The sequence below is a fragment of the Pantherophis guttatus genome, chromosome 11, assembly GCF_059756535.1.
Source record: "Pantherophis guttatus breed Tessera chromosome 11, ASM5975653v1, whole genome shotgun sequence".
In the NCBI taxonomy this organism is placed as follows: Eukaryota; Metazoa; Chordata; class Lepidosauria; order Squamata; family Colubridae; genus Pantherophis; species Pantherophis guttatus.
In genome coordinates this window covers 7721820-7744176 of record NC_142073.1, presented here as the reverse complement: position 1 = coordinate 7744176, position 22357 = coordinate 7721820, and the positions used below count along the sequence as shown (strand labels likewise).

The 22357-nt window shown below is 41.9% G+C and overlaps 2 protein-coding genes across 6 annotated transcripts in view; one reads left to right on the top strand and one right to left on the bottom strand.

The window, feature by feature from the left end:
* Window positions 1-633: 633 nt before the first annotated feature.
* Window positions 634-21824, bottom strand: HDIP1 (HDAC and MIER1 interacting protein 1). 2 transcript variants are annotated; one of them, XM_034426449.3, is made up of 4 exons: window positions 20085-21824; window positions 4459-4555; window positions 3018-3200; window positions 634-1610 (listed from the first exon to the last, which is right to left on the bottom strand). In XM_034426449.3, exons 1-4 carry the CDS (start codon window positions 20151-20153, stop codon window positions 1492-1494), a joined length of 468 nt encoding a protein of 155 aa, XP_034282340.2. In that variant the 5' UTR covers window positions 20154-21824; the 3' UTR covers window positions 634-1491. The 2 variants fall into 2 exon arrangements, with proteins under 2 accessions (XP_034282340.2, XP_034282339.1); XM_034426448.3 differs by lacking the exon at window positions 20085-21824 and adding an exon at window positions 13108-13258.
* The window catches only part of GPT2 (glutamic--pyruvic transaminase 2), a 29672-nt gene continuing 29049 nt past the window's right edge, over window positions 21735-22357 (top strand). Inside the window, exon 1 of one of the 4 annotated variants that reach the window (XM_034426446.3) lies at window positions 21735-22320. The gene's annotated coding sequence lies outside the window, so the exon portion shown is untranslated. The remainder of the gene's footprint in view (window positions 22321-22357) is intronic. The other 3 variants (XM_034426447.3, XM_087877296.1, XM_087877297.1) reach the window with 3 other exon arrangements.

Genomic DNA, 22357 nt, shown 5'->3' with positions numbered 1-22357 from the left:
GCTGTTTTATTGCTCTTGATGAAATAGCTTACCCTTTCTCCGTACATTACATCATAACTGGGCCCACTCAGTCAGAAGAGTATGTAAACCCAATAAACGGGCTTTAAAGCAGGTAAAGGGGTAGAGCAGGTACATCCACATGGCCCTGTGTCCTACTTCTATGCCAAAATCAGGTACACACCTCACCTGCTGCCCTGCCAAATGAATTTGGCACCAAATTTTGGGATAAAAACTCTATTGACGGAGCCAGATTTGCACAAGGTAAAACATCAATAGACTTGGGGAATTCCACATCTTGCAACCATGGAAAAAAGAAGCTCCAGAAATGTGGTATTTGATTTGAGCTAACCCATCTAAAAATGTAAAAGAAAGCCTCCCTGGCTGCACTTGATTTCTGACTATTTCTGGAGACTTGAGGATTTCTCATTTAAAAATCAAAACCAAACATCAAAATGAAACTGCATTGTGTCCAACATCAGAATTGCTACTGAGACGATCCAACGCCTCATATTTTAAACGTTGCTTAGCAGCATTTGGGAACTGAAAATGTGAGGTTCATTTTAACAGATTTAAAAGCTACGAAGGAAGTAAAAGGAACGGAGTCTCCATTATTTCACTGCAACTGCAAACATGTGATGTCTTAATTCAAATTCTTTTAATTGACATAGAGGCGTTGCAACACTGCTAATGCAAAACAAATTTAGAAGACAATTTCCATGTGAAATCATACACCAGAGCTTTCCTTGATCTGGTGCCTTCCAAAATAAGTTCTGGATTACAGGATTTGAAAACCCCCGACACCCAAAGGCTGTATAAAATAAGCTTTTTATCAAAGCCCATCAGCAGAATATAATAGGCCTGCTGACTCCCATCCCAATGAGTTCGATGCAATTTATTCCCACGTTTCTATGGTTACAGTCTGATACATCCGTTTGGTAAAGTTTAGAACGTAGAAAGACGCCTTCGACCAATAACGTATTATATAATAATAATAATAATAGTAATAATCAGTTCGACTTAACCCACCCGTCGATTTCGCAATCGGTGGATTTCCAGGGAAAATACCAGAATATCAACTTATGTACAGGTTAAGATTGACTATATACACAGGAAATTCAACGCTAACTGAAAATCCGCAGCGAAGGGCATTTTAAATTAAAACACTGCGTCTGAAGTGGATCGGTGTGCAAAAACTCTCGGAAGAGCCTTCCAGCTGTCACTGCAGAGTGAAAAGATGTTGCCTCTGACATCTGACTCCTTCTGCCACTTCCACAAAGCGAAGAGCTGCTCCTTTCGCTTCCTGACAATCGGACGGCTTCAAAAGCAATCACAAGCGGCAGAGATTCAGCCAGGGGAAGGAAAAAAAAAACCACTAGGAATGACCTCGACCGACATAGGGTAACAGCATTCGCCGCCTTGAGAGGCCACGGAAGATCTGAAATCCACTAGCTGGCTTCAACAGCATGGCATGCGGAGGTCACGACCGCATCGTCAAAGAATCAGTCTCTGGTTGATAATTTTTCGGTTTATTTCCGCCAAGGCCACAGAAAATACAAATGCTTTTTCGTCAGAGAGGTTGGCGTACATGTCCACTTCTTTTTCTTGTTTCTCTGTAAGGAGAAAAGATGCTGCAGTGAAGAAAGACTTTCAGCTCCTGGTCTTGGAAGTGGAAATAGGTAGGAATTGAGCATGCAGGCATAAACTTTTATTACGCTGAACGCTAACGCAAGAAGCAGCTTGTTGAATTTAGGCAAGGATCCTACTTGTTAATTTTTATTTTTATTTCCAATTTATATATCGCCCTTCTCCCTGAGGACTCAGGGCGGTGTACAGCCAGAATTAAGAACATGAAATACAAATATTAAAAAACAAAATATATATAAATTTGGCCCAAAAATTAAAAATCACAAACCAATTAAAACATTTAAAAATTTCTTCTTAAGCCAGCCCGTCTTGCTGGAAAAAGTGGGTTTTAAGGGCACGGCGGAAGGCACCGAGGTCTTGGATTCTCCTTATCTCTGGGGGCAACTGATTCCAGAGGGTAGGAGCCCCCACAGAGAAGGCCCTCCCCCTGGGGGTCACCAGCCTACATTGTTTGGCTGATGGCACCCTGAGGAGGCCCTCTCTGTGGAAGCGCACGGGTCGATGGGAGGTCGTCGGTAGCAGCAGGCGGTCTCGGAGATAGCTAGGCCCTATGCCATGCAGCGCTTTAAAGGTGATGACCAACGTCTTGAAGCGCACCCGGAAGACCACTGGGAGCCAGTGCAGCTCGCGCAGGAGCGGTGTTACATGGGAGCGCCATGCTGCTCCCGTCACTACCCGCGCTGCTGCGTTCTGGACCAGTTGGAGCCTCCGGGTGCTCTTCAAGGGGAGCCCCATGTAGAGAGCGTTGCAGTAGTCAAGGGGCATTGGATGCCTCCAGGCTTGGAGAAGCCAAACAGCTCCCTGTCGCATCCAGTGAAAAGTCACATTGCGTTAATAAATGGACAATAAACAAAATCATAACAGGGTCATCCTAGTTCCACCAGGTTGTATGAGTAACTTTTCTTTAAAAAAAAAAAATTCTAAGTAAATTGCTTGACATTTCATCCTCTGTGATTTTTTTCTGTATTCTGAAGTCATGCATGGCAATAGCCCTTAAACTTATATATCGCTTCATAGTGCTTTACAGCCAGTGGTGAAATCAAATTTTTTTACTACCGGTTCTGTGGGCGAGGCTTGGTGGGTGTGGCATAGCTTGGTGGGCGTGGCAGGGGAAGGATACTGCAAAATCCCCATTATCTCCCCACTCTGGGGCCAGCCAGAGGTGGTATTTGCCGGTTCTCCGAAATACTTAAAATTTCCACCACCCGTTCTCCAGAACCTGTCAGAACCTGCTGGATTTCATCCCTGCTTCAGAGCCTTATGAAAGAGTGGGGGCCAATCTAATTTATAATTTATAAAATTATGGAGGTTAATTTATTTATTTATTTATTTATTTTTAAATTATGGTCAACCCAACCAATAATTTTCGTTACCTTTTTCTTCATCGTGCTTTTTAGATGAAGCTGCCTTGGGCCGTCCTCTTCCTCTTCGGCTGTGATCTGATTGACTGTGTGATCTGGACCTTTTCCTGTTTTCTAAGTCTTTATTTACCACCGGATTGATCTTCTCCCTTTTGACTCTCTCCGTGCGTCTTCTCTTAGCATCACTTCTGCTTTCTGCGGCAAGACATTTTCAAAACAGACAGACAGACACACACACACATGCACACACGTTATCAGATCTGGAACTGTTTTGAAATCTTTGCTTCATCCTGCATTTTCTCTTCGGCTTCTTTAGCTTGACAATTAGTGGGAACACCAAGTCTGCAGGCTTTCTTTAACAAACAAAGCAGAATGTCGCCATAAATCAAGTCACCCGTGAACCGTTCCTTATTTTTGAAGTTGGACAAACTTGTTTTTCACAAGAGACACTTTAGAGCAGTTTTTCCAGTAGAAGAAATGTTAACCTGCAGGAACCTCCAGGCTGCCAAGCCCCAAAAGAGAGGAACAAAATAAGAGAGGGGGAAAAAAAACAACAACCAGAAATTAAGAAGGTGAAAGAAAAAAGAAGAGAAAGGAAGAAGAGAAGACAACTATATTCTTCTCTACCAATAAAAAAAGAGCTGGATTATAAAACAAAGTCCCTTGTTTTATAAATGGTTGGATAGTAGCGGTAGAGATTAGGAATGGGAAATGTATTACTATATACAAATAATTGATCCAGACAATACGCTATTCACTAAGCACTTATATGTGTAATTTGAAAATATATAAATCAACTGTTTTTTTTTTTTTAAAAAGAGCTGGACTAATGAAACAAAAAATGTTTAAGGGCATACGGAGAAGAAAGAGAGGTGATAAAGGAAAAAAGTAAAAATGAGTTTAATCAAGCCCGAGGAGAAAGAATATTTCTGAGCTTAAATGTTGATAAAAGAAAATGATAATGTATTTTTGCACATTAATGTCTAATACAGGCAGTTCTTGACTTATGACCACAACCGAGTCCAAATTTTCTGTTGTTAAACGAGACAGTTGTTAATTGAGTTTTACAACCTTTTGTTTACAACCCATTTTACGACCTTCCTTGCCACAGTTGTTAAGTGACTCCCTGCAGTTATTAAGTTAGCAACACGACTGTTAAGTGAATCTGGCTTCCCCACTGATATAGCTTGGCAACTGACTCATATTTATGACGGCAGGGTCCTGGTGTCATGTGATAACCCAAACGCGGAAGCCAGGTTCACGTAATAACTGTGCTACTAACTGAGCAACTGCAGTCACTTAACAACGGTGGCAAGGTAGGTCGTAAAATGGGACAAAACTCAATTTAACAACTGTTTCGGTTTGCCACGGAAAAGCAGGGCTCGGTTGTGGCCGTAAATCGAGAACTACCTATGTTTCAAGCCGAACCAAACCAGGTGAATTGAAACGATACCTGCAGAGGACGGTAGCTTTTCAGAACGTTTGGCATTCAGGAGCTTGCGACTGATAAATATATACCCACATGGACACGACTTGCACGCAACAGGAACCTTAGAAAAATACAAGAAGGGGAGGGAGGGAAAGGGAAGGAGGAAAGGTGAGACTTCGTTTTGAATCCCTTTGTCATGAGAAACACAAGCCTAGGTGACAGGTGTATAGGTACAACCAGGAGCTGTACCGCTGAAGACTTTATGTCCTGTGTTCTCCGTCTTCAATGTTCCTTCCGTAGGAGGTGTGGGGGAAAGGGGGGAGAGAAAGTCCCTGCTTGATGGAGAACTTTTGTTTTGCATGTCAGCCCAAAGAAATGATGAACTGAATTCCAGCTGATTTACTTCTGAATGCACAATGTAACTTTGTCCATTTTCCACTGTTGCTTGTATCCTTACGATTTATATTGATTGGTTCCTAATATGATTTGATTGCTTATTTGTACCCTATGACTATCATTAAGTGTTGTACCTTATGATTCTTGACAAATATATTTTCTTTTTATGTACACTGAGAGCATATGCACCAAAGACAAATTCCTTGTGTGTCTAATCACACTGGGCCAATAAAGAATTCTATTCTATTCTATTCTATTCTATTCTATTCTATTCTATTCTATTCTATTCTATTCTATTCTATTCTATTCTATTCTATTCTATTCTAGTCTAGTCTAGTCTAGTCTAGTCTAGTCTAGTCTAGTCTAGTCTAGTCTAGTCTAGTCCAGTCCAGTCCAGTCCAGTCCAGTCCAGTCCAGTCCAGTCCAGTCGTCCAGTCCAATTCTATTCCTATTCCTATTCCTATTATTCCTACTCTAACCTGACAGGATTCTCTGCAAATCATCTGCTGACACCGCACCCCCGTATTTATCTCCTTGACAGTAAATCAGCTGCACAATAACAAAATTACTTTTGTATGCAGTTCACATCCTTGGAGATGACCTACTCACCAGCAACCAAGTGAGACTTCCCCTGATAATAAGCCCAATCAGGCTTTTGAGCACATGCAATAAAATAAGCCCCCTCACCCTGAAAATAAACCTTCCCCGAAAATATTTAAACACATGAGTAGCCAGTCCCCGCTATTTCCTCTGGTTTCCTTCACGCACCCCAAAATAATAAGACCTCCCCGAAAATAAGGCCAAGTGCTTATTTCAGGGTTCAAAAAAATATAAGACAGGGTCTTATTTTCGGGGAAACACAGTAGATAATAATTATGTGTTTTAAATTAGAAGTGTCTTACAGCAGAAACTTCCTGGATTATTTGCCTTTTTTTTTTTTAATTGTTTCAATGGGTTGTTATTAATTTGTGTGGGTTTTTTTTTTAAAGGAAAACAAACGCAACATGAAACCTTGGAACACAAACGAAGTTGGACTGGAAAGAAAAATGCTACAAAATTCAACATTCCTTTTAAAACTCTCCCTCTGGGTGCGTCACACACAGGATTACAACCACAGCTCGCATTCCCCCCATCCCCGCCCCCCCAGAATTTCTTGCTATTAACAAAGGAGTCCATTCACTATGCAACTAAGCAACTAAGGACAATTAACTAGGTTGATACTCCAGAAGAACTAGTCCTAAAAATGGAGTTTGCATTCATGTTGTTAAAGAATATTTTTTTTACAAATTAAGAGCAAGGCAATTGACGCTGCAATGCTACTTGAGTGCCATTTTAAATCCAAACTGAGGCACAGCATTGATGAATGCTTTTCCTCCTTGTAAAAGCTCACTGTCAGATATTAGAAGAGCATAACAGAATAAATTTCCCCATCGCGCACTACATACAAATGTTCAGCTGCAGCTTCCAATGGAGAACAGAGCCAATGATTCAGTCTAAGCAGCTCCAGTGTTTCTGGACAGATGCTTGGACCACATTCCAAATCTCACTTTCCCAATGGCATTTTCCTTGGCCAATAACTAAAAGCTGCCATTTTCGTGAATACATTCAACCTTCAGCTGCCTTTTAAGTCGCATTACAAGGGTTTCATTGACTTGCTCTGGTTCCAAGGGGCTTCTTGTTTATTTTATCTTTTTAATTTGCAGGTTTGATCTTAATGGGTTCTGGAATCAATTACAATTTAGCTCACATGAATGGGAAGCAGATTTTTTTTCTTTTTAAAAAAACAACAACATTACAAGCCCACAATTTTAGGGTATGAATCCAAACACAAGAGAGACTTATGACTCTCCTGCAAGTGGTGATTTTAGGTCAATGCCATTTGGTATTTGCTTTATACGCATTTTCAATCAGCAGCAGTGTGTTCTGATTTTAGAAATTCTTTTTTTTTTTAATAATAGGAATTGAGGGGGTAGCTTCACCTTGGAGATGAGCCTTTTTAAGTGCTAAAGAAAGCTAAAGATATTTCAGTTTTGCTGAAGGGAGCATAAATCCTCCTAGTCTCCTTTTTTTTACATTTCCAGTCTCCTTAGCTACAGAACGATCCTATTTCATAGGATTTTATTTTATTGAACAAGACAACAATGACATAAAATATAGAAATAATCTAATAGCAGCTCCTGGCTTCTTTCTGAAGGTGGGGTTCACTACAATGCCAAGAACTGTATATGAACGTTCCTCAGCACAAAGAATTCTCGCATATTTATTTTTATCTTGACATTGAATATCTCTCCCAGGAATTCTTAAAAATTACTATGACTTGGGAGGGATATTTTGATTCCAGTTGCCCCCAAGCAGTTTTATGATCTGATATTTCAGAAAAAAAGAAACAATTATAGGATTTTTCACAAATTAAAAAAAAAAACACCCCAAAAGCTTTTCATCACAAGAGCTATAAATAGCTCCTCGGAGGCTTTCAAGAACACTGGAGCAAAACAGCATGAGCTGCTAGGAAGAATTAGCTTATAAAGCACTAAAACAAGGCCTTGGGGGAACGGTTAAATAAAGCAAAACTCCTCCATGACACATTTATACCACAGCAAAAGCTCTCTTAATTTTGCTTTGTTTGGTCATCATCCAAGGCAACCCCCCCCCCACACACACACACACAAAGGAGGCAAATTTGTTTAGGTTAGAAACACTATTTCATGCCCAGTTTAACGTATTAACTTTGGTAAAAGTCTGCAAAACACACACACACACACACACAAGAAGACATGTCACAGAAATACACACGCAAAGCAAAAAAAAAAAAAGTAAATATCTTATGAGAGCAGTACGAATTGTGCTTTCCCCAGGAACAAAACGCTCCCCGATTTTGGTGGGAATATGAATCTTGCTTTGTATCACAACCTTGAAGGTTAGTGCAAGTACGGCCTGCCAGTCACTGCAACTTCACCTCCGCCTCCAAAGCCTCACAACTTAAATTGATCAAGGGCAGGTTTCTTCCTCCCAAGGAGTCCAGTGGCACTGGGCTGTCATTCGTTGACGAAAGGAAGATCATATATGTTGCTCCGAGTTAAGGGATTGTTCTAATCTGGGCGGGGGGGGGGGGTTGGACTAGATGACCTACAAGGTCCCTTCCAACTCTGTTAATCTGTAATTTGGTCTGCATTCCTGGCGAGGGCGATGGGTTCTGGGATGGATTTTGGTACCCTGAAACGAGTGAATCACTGCAGTTATAATACAATTGCTAAGTGAATTGTCAATTCCCCGTTGACTCTGCTTGGGGTAAGGTTGCAGAAGGGGATGGGCATGACTTCGGGACACCTGCGACCGTCACAAATATGAAGCAGTTGGCAAGCACCTGAGTGTAAATCACATGGCCAGGGGGACGCTGCCATGGTCGTTAAGTATGAAAAAACGGTTCTAAGTCCCTCTTTTCCCAGTGTAACTTTGAATGGTCATTAAATGAACTGGTGTAAGTTGAGGACTACCTATGTTTGAGGAAGTTTGCAAAAAAAAAAAAAAAAAGAAAGGAAAGGAAAAGAAAACTAACGAGGTGATGTATTTTTATCACTAAACAGAGAACTATGTAATACTTTTAAGTCCAGGTAAAATGCGCCACAATATAATAAGTATCCTTCCAATTTTCAGAACTTTTTGGCTAATTTTACCCATGCGATTTATTAATAAGCCTTCATATGGTTTGATTTTGGCTTATCAAACTTAGTTGGACCACGTTAGCGTTACGTATCACTTAATCCTGGGTACCAGTTAGGAGAGAACACTAAAACCGTAATCTTCTCTTTGTTGACTCCATCTTATATCTTTGACTGAGGTAGTTCTCCTGGAATTTTTTTATTTTTAATTTTTTTGCCTATTTTACTCTTGCTTTCATTTTGCTTTACATCCTGCATCTGGAAACCCCCAAAACATTTTTTGACACGTTGAATGGTTCTAATAAAGTATTATTCAACTGCAATTTGGGGGCTTTTTTTTAAAAAAAAGAAACAGACTGGTATGACTTATTTTTGTATGTTTTGAAAAATGCCAGTAATAACATTAGGTAAATGGGGGGGGGGAGAGATAAGAGTACTTTTTAAAGGGAATGTTACACATTGCACATTATTACTAATTGCTAAAAGGACACAGGGATAAAAACAGCTTCAGTCTTAGCCAATGCAGGAATGAAACTGCACGTAGAATAAAAATTGCACATTACAGCAATAATCTCCACCTCATCTTAAGGCGCCCTTTAAATTCCTCAGTGCTGTTTTTTAGTCCTTCATTAGCCCATTAACTGCAGCAACCACACTGTAGAATAATTAAGCAGTAAGCTGGCAGGAATGTAAAAAAGTAGAAGCAGTTTTAAAATACACAATTATATGCACATTTGTGTGTGTGTGTGTGTAATTTTTACATGGCATAGGGAGAGCTTAAAAGGAAAAACGATATTTTCATTGCTGTTTATCATCACTGTTGAAGGATGGAGGTGGGGAGTCAGGAAGTTGAAGATAAGAGTTATTAGTCATAGGGTAAGTTGTCACCATTTAGCTTTATTCTGATTCCCTGTTAAAGCTGCAATTGGTACCCATCTTTGGGGAAATAAAAGCTACAGCCTACCTTGCCCTGAGTGAAATACATTTCTTTATTTAGCCCGAGTCTCTCAAGCACTCAAGCTTTATTGGATTTCCTCACATGATAGCATTATCACAGGGGGGAAAAAAAATTCTCCCTTCCATTTCCTCTCTGCCAAGGATTATATATATCAAGCTCTTTTCATATTTTTTTTCCAACTAGTAAACTCCAAAGACCTTCCCTGACAGGGGAAGTAGTTCAGTGTCCATGACAGGATCGGGTTTCAAGTTCAAATATAATCAGAATGAGAAATAAACATTTTCCGGGCAGGAGCCTTGTAAAATAAATTAAGCTGCAAAATTGCCTCTCGTGGGGATAAGCAAAAAGGGAGACCTTGGGGGCCCTGAAATACCACCTCATCAATCAAAAGCCAAAATTTCTGAATGATTTCTTGTACAGTAGAAAAGTGCATAACATCGAAATCAGTTGGGCCTAAAGCACAAAAAAACCCCCACAAAAAACCCTTCATCCTTACCACAGCAAACAACTTCGCAATACAGCCACTGTTGTTTGGGGCGCTCTCTTTGCAAAATGTGTAAACACATGAGCACGTACAATAGGGCATAGTTTGGCATGGGTCTCTTTACTTAAATATATAAGTTGTTCAAACACTGAGGTAGATTTCTTGCCTTTTAGATCACCCTCAACCTAATTTCCTTCAAACATTTCACAATTACAGTTTCCAGGCCGGCCAGGGACAGTAATTTCCCAGAATTTCCCACAAAGCATCTGACTTACAGGAAATTCTTCCACTGTGGAAATACTTTACACACCAAATAAACTTTCTTGTTAGATGAAGCCTGGAGCTGAAAGAGCTTAAGATGGCTTAGCTGTTAAGCAAAATACCTTCTATACTATTTTAGCAAAATATCAAAACAACACAACCAGTAAAGGGGCACAAAGCACTGAAACTAACCAACTCAAATTCAACTTATGCAAGGCTGCTTGAATCAAGCAAAGGGATTTACATCACAAATTGCTGGCAGCCACCTGATAGTTAAAAAAGAAATGTTGCAATCATGCTGTGTATTACATGAACAGACCGAAGATGCTTCCCTAAGGAAGCTTCTACAGGTAGTCCTTGACTTATTAGTTCATTTAGTGACTGTTCAAAGTTACAATGGCACTGAAAAAAATTATGTGACATACAACTGTTTTTCACACTTAAGACCACTGCAGCATCCCCATGGTCATGTGATCAAAATCCAGCCGCTTGGCAACTGAGTCATACTTATGATGGTTGCAGTGTCCTTTTGGGGGGGGGGTCACATGATCAAATTTTGCAACCTTATGGCAAGCAAAGCTAATGGGGAAGCCAGATTCACTTAACAACCATCTAATTCACTTAACAGCTGCAAGAAAGGTCTTTAAACGGGGTAAAATTCACTTAATAAATGTCTCACTTAGCAACAGAATTTTTGTGCTCAATTGTGGTTGTAAGGTTGTGAGTATTATGCTTGCACAGCCTTGTTCTCAGGATTTTATGGGAGCCCAGATATTGTATCCTTTGCCACATAAAACTACCCTGAATTCTGACAAGGTTTTGCCTATATATTTTCTCCTCCTATCATGGAAAACCATTAAAGACAGAAAAAAAAACAGTTGAAAACTCTCACAGTAGTATCAAGGCTCATTTACTTGAAGAACCCTGTCCTCTCCAGCAGCTAATCTGATGCCAAGAGGAAACAGAATTACAGAATAGAGATGCATGCAGGTTCCCTTCCAAATCACACTGTTTAGCTGAAGCTGTACTGTATTATATTTTTAAATAAACAAAGACAAAATGTCAAACTCTACTAGGTTGGCTACCTAGTATCTTCCCAAGTTTTATAAACATATTTTTGACTAAAATAAAGAACTGTATCATTTTAAACTTCCAAAAAAAACCCAAGACTTTCAAAGAGATACTTTTTGTGTTGATTTCTGGGGACTAGTTGGAAAAGTCCCTGCATTTTCTTGGCATGATTTTTAGAGGCGGTTTGCCATTGCCTCCTTCCTAGGGCTGAGAGGGAGTGACTGGCCCAAGGTCACCCAACTGGCTCTGTGCCCGTTGGTTTGTAGCCAGATGCTTTAACGATTATACTAAACTGGCTCTCAAGTATTTACTTATACTAAAGCAAAAGTACATGGAATGATTCATTAGAAACATTTTTCCAGCACTCTCATTTCCTCAAAATGCCTTTCTGCATTGTTTCACGACAAACAAATCCTAGAGTTTGCTTCATGTAGATCACGGATTAAAAATATAAAAAAAGTTTTAAGTTAAACAGCCTCTAACTGGAAAACCAGAAGATTGCTTATCTGCATAAAACAGTACAAACAAAAGGGATTTCCCACCCACCCCCACTCAACTCATTAGCTAACAGCAGGCTGATAACTATAAAACTGACATATTTTTGTCCAAAGGATGGTAACGGCTCTAAAGCTTATTAATACCACAAAACATGGGTGGGGGCGGGAAAACATTTTACAGGAAGCATGGTAATAACAGCAAAGATTAAAACTATCTCTGTTTCAGAGTATATGCCCTCTTAGCTGATCTAAAACTGTCCCGTCAGCTATTCTGGCCATTTTCTAATTCTTGCCCTGTATGCAAATCTTCATGCAATTTCTGAATCAGCATGCAAATAATTACCCAAGGAAGCAAGTCCCCCATCAAGGAGAATTAACGTCCCCCAGATTTTTCCCTTTTTCAGATCACACCTCCAGGGCTCAGGAGGAGAATTAATGTCACCCAGGCTTTTCCTTTTTCCAGATCACACACACACACCCTGCATCATCCAGAAAGCCTTTATCCAGAATTTTATCTCCCCACCCCCAAATTCTTTGCAAAATATTACAAAGCAGGGCTGGGGGAAAAAAAAAAAAAACAGGGCAATTGATTTGCAGCTTCTCCAACCCGGCGCCCGCCAGAGGTGTTCCAGCTCTTAAGCAGCTTGGGCCAGGAAGGGCTAATCTTTTTTTTTTTTTTTGCAGAATATCAGGCTGAAAAGAAGAAGAAGGGGGGGAATGTGATTTTTTTTTTTTTTTGATTTATATGCCGCCCTTCTCCGGAGACTCAGGGCGGCTTACAATGCATTAAGCAATAGCCTTCATTCTTTTGTATATTTTATACAAAGTCAGCTTATTGCCCCAACAAACTGGGTCCTCATTTCACCTACCTTAGAAAGGATGGAAGGCTGAGTCAACCTTGAGCCTTGGCGAGATTCTAACCTGCAGTAAATTGCAGGCAGCTGTGTTAATAACAGGGTGCTTAGACCACTGTACTATCAAGGCTCTTCATTCAGATTTACAGCCTTATGCCTCACCTGGCTAAGGGCTTTGCCTCCCAGCTTTGCAAGCTGCCAACCCTTTACCTATTATGGGTGGCATTTGGAAAAGGGGCAGAAAAGAAGTGCTTTGGGGAAGGGATTCACATTAGGGACCCCAGCCAGAAGCACCCAATGTGGGGGTGCAAAGGAGCAGGCATCCTCGCCCTCCCCACAGCACCTGGGCAGACCACGTGGGCAATACACCTGTATGGGACAGGTGTGCTGCTGGTCCCGGGCAGGAGGATGGACAAAGCCGCAGGGATAGTGAGAAAGGGCAGCGACGGGGCAGGCAGCCTCCCTGAAACAGGGACGACGGTGAGGCTCTCACCTGCTGGTCGCACTCGGGGCACGATTTGGTAGCCATCTTCACTTTTTTGGCCCGGCCGGCAGACATGCTTCCGCCCAGCTCCGTGGCGGCGCGCCGACTGCGGGCGAAGAGCGGCGGCTGAGCGCGCGCGAGCTCGCCCGCCCCGCCCACCTCCCTGGAACGCGGCCCTCGCGCCCGCCGCAGCCAATAAGAAACGGCCGCTCGCCCGCTCGCGAGCGCCCCCTCCCTTTATTCCTATCAGTGTCTCCTTTCCTTAATTTCTTTCCCCCCCCCCACACCACACACACACCTCCCGACGACGACGAACGGGCCGCGCATGCGTACCGTCACGCCGCCCTCGAGGTCGGTTTTCTCCGCCCCCCCCAAAGAAACTCGAAACCGTTGGGGAAAGCCAAGCCGCGCCCCTCTCGTCCGCGAGCGAGTCCGGGGCGTGGTTTAAAGCTTGATTTAAAAATAAAAAAAAAAAGCGCCGGGATTGGCTAAAGGGATAGGGACGCCGGGGAAGGGGCGGGGCTGGCCAGTTGCCCCAGTAACGTTTAAAAAGGGAGAAAGAAGGGGGGAAATCTCCTCAGGAGGGAAAACTGAAGGAAAAGGGCGCCGCCATAAATAAATTCTCTTAATAATTTCTCAAAAATAAATACGTTCCAGTCATTATATTTCGGAAGTGCTGGTGTCCAGTTACTGTTATGATAGGCAAAATTCATCACATTTTCATTCTTAACAGCACTGAAGAAAAAAATGAATCTATCTCCTGTCAGTGGCGCTGGAAAGATGGGTGGACTTCAATTCCCAGAATTCCCTAGGCAGTCATGCTGGCTGAGGAATTCTGGGAATTGAAGTCCGTCTATCTTCAAGTCACTTAAACTGAGCAGCCCTGTTTTTCTGCAAAGCTCCCCATGCCCCAAATCCCCAGTTAGGAGCAGAGTATTCATACAACATGCTGCACCTCGGTCAGGAATGAATCCCTTCAGGATTTTCAGGGCAAGGAATCCTAAACCAACCAAGCCAAATGGGTTTGCAGGCATGCCAACCGCATGAAAACCAGCTATTGCTAACATCAGTAGTGAAAGCAAGCTAAAAATGTTGGGCGATGCAAAACTTTAAACAAACCCTGTTAAAAGCAATGCGGGGGAAAAATTTTCTCAAGATTCGTAAGACCCGGGAATGACTTGGAAGGGAAGAGACATCATAGCAGAATAGCCCATTTTGGTTCCTGTCAATAGACAATAACCTACTCCTTGATAGATCTGGAAGAAGGACATTATGCAAATGTTTTATTTTTAAAAATTATAACTTTTAGACCCGGCCAATTCACCTACAAAATTAATCAATTGGCAGGCTTCAAGTCTCTTATAAATATCTCAAGTTAACTGGGTTGGGACCTTGCTCAGTCCTACTCCTTTCTTTCAAAACAATATTAAATTTATATACCTCCCGTGATGTCTCATTATCCAAAGCAACGCTGAGTGGCTTGGCTTCAATCATTAGCACCAACATCAAGGCAAAATGTTGGCCAAGAAATGCCTATAGGATTGTAGGGGTGTCCCCGGGTACAATTAAAAAGTCGGGATGGTACCTGCAATGGAAGCTCCACTTGGTTTTTTTATGAATCTTGCAGATGGGCGGAACGTCAATTAAACCATCATGGCTACCATCTTGACTTTTTTTTGATCACGTCTTGCAAACATTCCCATGAGGGTCCATACAGGATAAAAAGATACCAACAACTAAAACCTAGGGAAGGCATTTTAGTTTATGAATGCATCAGTAACTCAAAATATAGGCATTTATAAACAGGCAGTTATAAATGTAAACATGTTTCACATATAAGCTCATCCATCATTTTGTTGTTATCACCCTAAGCTAGAAATACTTAGCATATTAATTCAGCCCATCAAATGATGTGGGTGGATGGCTCATAGATCTGAATTGCCTCATTGAAATGAGCAGAACATTCCAAAGGAAAAAATGTTAAAGCAAGTTTAATCTTGCCTTTTTGTGCACCACTCCCCACAGTTCTTCATCCATGCAGATGCTCTACTGGTCTATGTGCTTCAAGAGTTCAATTTTGTTTCTCAAAGTCCTTACAAGAGAAGAGTCTACTGTGACAGTTTTCTACTCAGTGAAAACAAGTACAGTGTTACTCAAGGACAGTAACTTTTACACATTAACCTCTCTTTCCAGCTGCTTTATAAAATGCATGTTGTAATAAGCAAAAATGAAGGAAATTCACAGGTTGCCGAAAACTTTAGGGCAGAGGTAAAAAAAATGTAAACAAATCATAACTGAATTTGAAAATATTAGTCATGTTTATCAAATACGAACTCCCAGACCATGCAGAATTAAGATGCTACCAAACCACAAGGAATAAAAACTAAAGGCAGAAGTATTTACAGTGAATATGCCAAGAATAAATACATGAAGGTTATATTTCTTTCCTCTTAGTCCCAGTTAATGCATTTCTTACAACGCTAATGTGATTTTCCCATGATTAATTACATACACATTAAAGAAAAATCCTATAAATCACATTAGATTTTTTCCCCCCTAAATAGATCCATAGATCCATTCATATCCTTTGGGAGCAGCCAATCTATTAGTCTGTTGCTGTTTCCCAATACTAATGATTTATGCTTAACAGGATCATAGCCTTTCGCTTGAATTTTCTCTTTTGCTCTCCATAAATCTCCATATATTCATTTCATAATGGATATTGTTTTAGCCAGTTCACAGACACGCTAATAATATTACATCACTTCCAACTGTCTATCCATGGATGTCTGAAAACTAGTTTTGGAAGCTAATTGTCATTTAACATAGATTTCAGCAACACTAAAGGCCAGTGAATCACAATGCTTTAAAATTTTCATTCTGGATTTATGCAAATAGGGTGTCATTTTAACTTTCTGTCTTATGCGCTAGGTCTTCTTTGTTGCTGAAAAATTCTGGATCAGCATTATCATTTGATTTCCTCCTTCCCTCCATACATTTTAAATATAGTTTTCTCAATAAAAGAACCAATGTTGCAGGAATGACAAAGAAATGCTTAAACTTGGAAGGCATAAGCATTTTAACAGCTGTTTCTAATGCCCTCCAATGATAGAATTACTTGCTCCATCTGCCTTTAATCTAGCAGTTATGTTCAGTTATAGCTCCTATCAACATCACTGACATGAAGAGAGGGGTACTTGATTATCAGAGCTACTCTCAATTTTGAAATTCTACCTCATGTTAAACCATGATATGCTTTGTTTCATTTTTACAATTCATTTCTGAACTCTAGTAATAAGTCCAAGAGTTTAGTGGGAAAAAAGAGACTAAAATTATAAAGACGAAACTAATGAAAACAGGTACTGTACAGCCACCAGCCTTAGAGCAAATAATGAAGATATAGGTCCGTGATGGTGAACCTATGGCACACGTACCCCATATCAGTGGGCACGCAAGCTCAGCTCCAGCACACATCCCCGGAAGTTGGCAAACAGGCTGTTTTCAGCCTCCGGAGGGCCTGGGGGGGGGGGAGGCCGTTTTTGCCCTCCCCAGACTCCTAGAAAGGCTCTGGAGGCTGGGGAGAGAGAGAAACAGGCCTACTGTGCCATTGCGTGCCAGGAGCGGGCGGAGTGTGGGGGGGTCATGCACGCATACACAGGTGTGGGGTGCATAGAATTATGGGTGTGAGCACACACATGTACGACACCCCTCCCCCCTCCAGCTCCTTGCATGCAATGGCAAAAAGGTTAGCCATCGCTGATATAGGTAGTCCTCAACTTACAACAGTTTGTTTACTGACCGTTCAAAGTTACAACAGCACTGAAAAAAGCGAGTTATGACCATTTTTCACACTTACAACATGACAGCCTGCATTTACGACGGCTGCAGTGTCTTGGGGCCATGTGATCACCTTTTGCGACCTTCTGACAAAGCAAAGTCAATCGGGAACAACCAGGCTCAGATTATCCTATCTTGGACACATTATGTAAAGACACAGTCTTCTTGAGATGTCTATAATCCTGAGAAAGGTGGAAGGAAATTGGAGAAGACAACCAGCACAAGATGAATGGACTTGAATATGGGTTCACAATGGGTTCGCTATTGGAAGATCAGTTTGGGAAAGCAAACTCTAGCACAAGTTTATCTTTAAAGGTAAAGGTTCCCCTCGCACATATGTGCTAGTCGTTCCCGACTCTAGGGGGCGGTGCTCATCTCCGTTTCAAAGCCGAAGAGCCAGCGCTGTCTGAAGACGTCTCTGTGGTCATGTGGCTGGCATGACTAAATGCCAAAGGCGCACGGAATGCTGTTACCTTCCCACCAAAGGTGGTCCCTATTTTACTACTTGCCTTTTTGACGTGCTTTCGAACTGGTAGGTTGGCAGAAGTTGGGACAAGTCACGGGAGCTCACCCCGTTACAGGGCACTAGGGAATCAAACTGCTGAATTGCCGACCTTCCGATCAACAAGTTCAGTGTCTTAGCCACTGAGCCACCGCGTTAAAATTTATCTTTAAGTAGTGCAAAATTCTGTGTTTGGTGCAATAAATCACCAGCTGGTCGAGCCACAAATTAGAAGACATTTTAGCCTAGCTTCTCCTATAAATATGGTTAGTTTATGGTTTATGGTCAGATGAATCCAGAAAAGAGAGTCAGTCTAGCAACCAACATGGCTGAATTGCTAATTGTTAGCTTCAACTTGATGGTATATTAAGCAATCAATTATTTAGTAATGGTAAAACTGATTACTGGAATAATTAAACTTTGTACTTGAAAAATAAAGCATATCTCCTATATAGCTTCTCTTCCGTTGGGCCTAACTAGATGCAAGTTACCACATGTCATCTGAATATTTTCTTGGCATGCCGTGCAAAGAAACACTACCTTTGTTTTAAGTGGAACTGTTGCCAAAAACATTGAGCTAAATTGCACAAACATGAAAACTGGGTATTTGGTTCCAGAATAAGAATAATATAAAAAGCCTGACTGGGCCTGTTTGTGATCTTAGGAATGTGAGCCTGACATTTTTAAAAAAATTAAGCTATCCTTGGATGGATTATTGTTTAAGCATGCTAACTACAGCAATATACACAACTGTATTTTCCAAGGGAAGAAATGCATAAAGCAAAATGAAATAAGCAGCCCAACATGTTACAAATGGAAAAATGACAAATTGTTACCAAACTCTTAGCTTAATTAACAACATTTGGTTTCTGGATCAACAAAGGTTTCTATTTTAAACATTGTTTCAGGGAGCCAAGAGAAATATATTCTACAAAACACATGAAAACATAAAGTGAAACATATAGTCAGACAAACCAGAATATTATAAACGCACCACCAATATTTCCTAACTATTATATCTTTTGGGTTGTACCTTCTAAACCATGGGTCTACCTCTTTCTGGTTTAGTATATTGTGTGAATAAGACTTGGTTCGTATCGAGATCAAATCAGATGTTGCAGCTTGATTGTGTGAAAAAAAATGAAAACCCTAGCGTGATGTGGGTACCAAGTTCTTATTCACACATTACACTCCTTTCCTCCTTTTCAAACACTACAGGATCAGGGAGCAGCAGCCTGAATCTCTTCTGAATACTACAGATACTTCCCTTCCCTGGACCTAAGATATGCTTTTCTCTTTTTGCTGCAGAATCCCAAAGGCATCTGAACACAGGACTTGAAGTGGGGCCTGATCAAAATAAGAAAAGTCCTTCCTGGGAATTTGGAAGTGACCCTTTGGTTGATGCAACTTAAAGCACTTCTTTTTTTCTTTTTTTGCAATCACCTCATGCTGCTGGCGGATGTGACTGGGTTTTGCATTCATGTCACAGGAAAAGGAAAAAGCAACGATGCCACAGAACTTCCTGTTTGAATGCTATATTCTTGTTTTTATTTTCCCCTTCCCTTTTTAACAGAGCCACTGTGTATTTTAACGTATTGCATTTTACTGCTACAATTCAGTCATTTCATGTTTAATAACCTTTAGAGATAGTGACACGGGAGGCCGTTTAACAACATATTCAATAAGTAGCAAACTCTAAATCAATAAATCAATAAAGGCTATTGGGATAAAAAGAATGGAATGGAGATTCTTGATGGGGCACCCTAAGGGGATGATGAAGGCCTCACATTTTATTGTTTTGCTGTTTTATTGTTTGATGGTTATGTTTTATAGTTAGTGGTTTTATTGCTGCTGTGAATGCCCAGAGTTATAGCAATAGCTCTTAGACTTATATACCGCTTCATAGTGCTTTACAGTACTCTCTAAGCGGTTTACAGAGTCAGCATATTATCCCCAACAATCTGGGTCCTCAGATTGGGGGAATGGCAGGCAGGGCATACAAATCTTTAAAATAAATACACACACACATACTTTCTAAATAATGTAAACTAGTACTAAAATTTAAACAATGTTCTGGGTTCAGATATCATGTTACATTGAGCATGGATGACAATGTGTCACCTGGGTTCAAACAGGAATCATGCTGTAGTTTTACTGCTTATGATTATTTACCATTTTTCCGAATAGTTTTTATCCCAGAACTATAATTGCACTCAACAATGAACTAAAGGGCCACCATCAGTGAGCTGTTGGACAGCATTACTTGGTCTGTTGTATGGATTTTGGGTGGTTTAGGGGTGGGGAATTTGTGGTGGGGATGGGAGGTGTTTGGGGATTGTTATGTGTGTTAGACCTGGTCTTTGGGTGTTAAATGAATTTCGTTGTATGGGTATGTGTTTACATGTACAATGACAATAAAGTTATTATTATGAAGAGTAGGCCTTCCTCCTTTTGTTTCCTTCCTTGACACACTAAGCCACACAATTTCACAGAAACCGTGAAAAACATTTTAAGGTCTCACATGCTTTTGTCTACATTTTCTTAGAGCAAAGACTTCCCCCACCCTCATTCTACCATGTGTGTAAATACTTCCCCCCCCCCTCATTCTACCATGTGTGTATATACACCAGGGGTGGGTTCTACTTACCTTTACTACCGGTTCGCAATGGGGTCGCATGCGTGCACACACTCGCTTCGCTCTCTCACACACACACATGCTCTTCTGCGCATGCGCAGAAGCATTTTGATGACGTCGGAGTCGGTGGGCGGAACCACCCACCGGTTTTACTACCGGTTCTATAGAACCGGTGCGAACCGGGGGCAACCCACCACTGATATACACCAATACATTGTCCTTTGCTGGAATAACTCCTCATTTACCCAGCGAAACAGCAGTGTGTTTTGCAAACGCTAACTTTTAGTTTTTCTTTTTAAGTGGTGCAAAATTCTTTATTTGCTTTTGCGGCAATAAGTCACCCCTTGCGTTTCAACCGAGCCACAAACTGGACTAGAGCAAAAGCTTTGCTGGCTGAGGACTTCTGGGAGTTGCAAGTCTTAAAGTTGCCAAGGTTGGAGACCCTTGGATTAGAGGGCCATATTTCAGCCTAACTTCTCCTGTCAAATATGGCTAGTTTATGGTTTAATGCAGGGGTGAAATCCAGCAGGTTCTGACAGCTTCTGGAGAGCCAGTCGTGGAAATTTTGAGCAATTCGGAGAAGTGGCAAATACCATCTCTGGTTGGCCCTAGAGTGGGATGGGATTGGAGATTTTGCAGTATCCTTCCCCTGCCACACCACACCCACAGAACCGGTAGTAAAAAAAATTTGGATTTCACCAGTGGTTTAATGTCAGATGCAAGCCAGAAAACAGAGTCAGTCTAATAACCGGGTAAATTCATCCTGGATCAGCGTTTGCGAAAACAGAGCCACTAAGATAAAATGTACTTAAGTTGATGATTTGATCAAGTTGGTTATTTTCCACGAGAAAGTTCAGTGGAAAAACACCGAGCCTCAAAGGAATCTGTTCATTTGGAGACCCCTGAACGCTGTTCCTTCATCCTTGCGGACAATTCATCTTTGCAGATGGGCCTGGTAGCTCAGCAGACTAAAACCACTGTGATTAACACCAGCTGTCTGCAATTACTGTAAGTTCGAATCTCATCAGGCTCAAGGTTGACTCAGCCTTCCATCCTTTCTAAGGTAGGTTAAATGAGGACCCAGTTTGTGGGGGCAATAAGCTGACTTTGTATAAATAAACAAAAGTATGAAGGCTATTGCTTAGCGCATTGTAAGCCGCCCTGAGTCTCCGGAGAAGGGCGACATATAAATCGAATTTAAAAAAAAAATTCACACGGTCCTTTTAAGTGGAATCCCTTGCACAATGTGTCTACTTGTGGTCAACCGAACCAAAGTTTGCTAAATTCCCCCAACCGTCTCCATTCTGCAGAAAAAAAACACTGACTCATCCATCCTTTTTCACCATCAGGGCTGAATGAAACGAGACAAAAGCTAAAAAGTAAACCTGATAAACTTTTGCGGCTCAATTGCGCCAGCGGTCTCCAGCGCGGCCGACGCTTAAGAAAACCTGCGAGGCTCGCAACTCCAAAGCCTTCGTTGGAAATGCGCAAAGTCCGGGATCTCGTCTCACGCCACCGTATTTCCTTCTGCAGCGCTTCTACCGATAATTCTCTTCCGCTACGGTTGCGCTCGGGGCATCTTTGGCTGCGAAGCTTTGCAAAATTCAGGAAACGTGTTTTCACGTGCAAAATTGCCTTTTTTTTTTTGTTTTTTGTTTATTTTTTTCATTCAATGCCTGGTTCCTTTGGGAGGGGTCGCTTTGGGGAAAGGAGTGGTGGGGGGGAGAGGAAACCTCCTCTTCCTCCTCCCCTTGCACCCACCCACCCACTCCAGAGCCAAGACACGCGTCACCCTTGCTCGGGGAGCATCCTGGGAAGTGTAGTTTCCTCTCCCCCCTCCTCTGCCAAGGCGGCCCCGGGGAACTACAAGCCCCATCAGGCAGCGCGTATTCGGCTGGTGCAATTCCCCCACGGCCAGCTGTTGGGAGGGCCGGCCGCCTGGGCGGTTCCCCGCGGTCCAGCAGGCGTGGGGTGGAGGTGGGAGGGCTGGCCCAATGGGCTTTCCAAGAGCCGGCTTTTGCCGCTGAATCGTTTGCAAAGGCAACCAGGCCGGCCGCTCATTGGAGAGAGCTCCGTGGGGCGCAAGTCCGGCCAGCACCGCCTCTGCCCCCCTCCCCACTTTCTTTTTAAATTTTTGCATGCGGAGGGGCCGGAGCTGGAAAGAAGCATCGGAGCCGTCCGGGCGTACGCTTGCTAGCTCTGCTTGCAAGCCGAGATCATCTCTGCTTCTCTCGGGACGCTGGTGCGGGTGAGATGTGGGGCGGAGAGCGCCTTTGGAGCGCTGA

Coding starts and splice junctions, on each gene's coding strand:
- HDIP1 (XM_034426449.3), bottom strand. CDS start 20,153: ATGTGTGTGTGTGAGAGAGCGAAGCGAGTGTGTGCACGCATGCGACCC. Junction 4,556..20,084: donor ATTGCGAACCGGTAGTAAAG/GTAAGTAGAACC, acceptor TATTTTTCTAAG/GTTCCTGTTGCGTGCAAGTC. Junction 3,201..4,458: donor AAAGCTACCGTCCTCTGCAG/GTATCGTTTCAA, acceptor GTCTTGCCGCAG/AAAGCAGAAGTGATGCTAAG.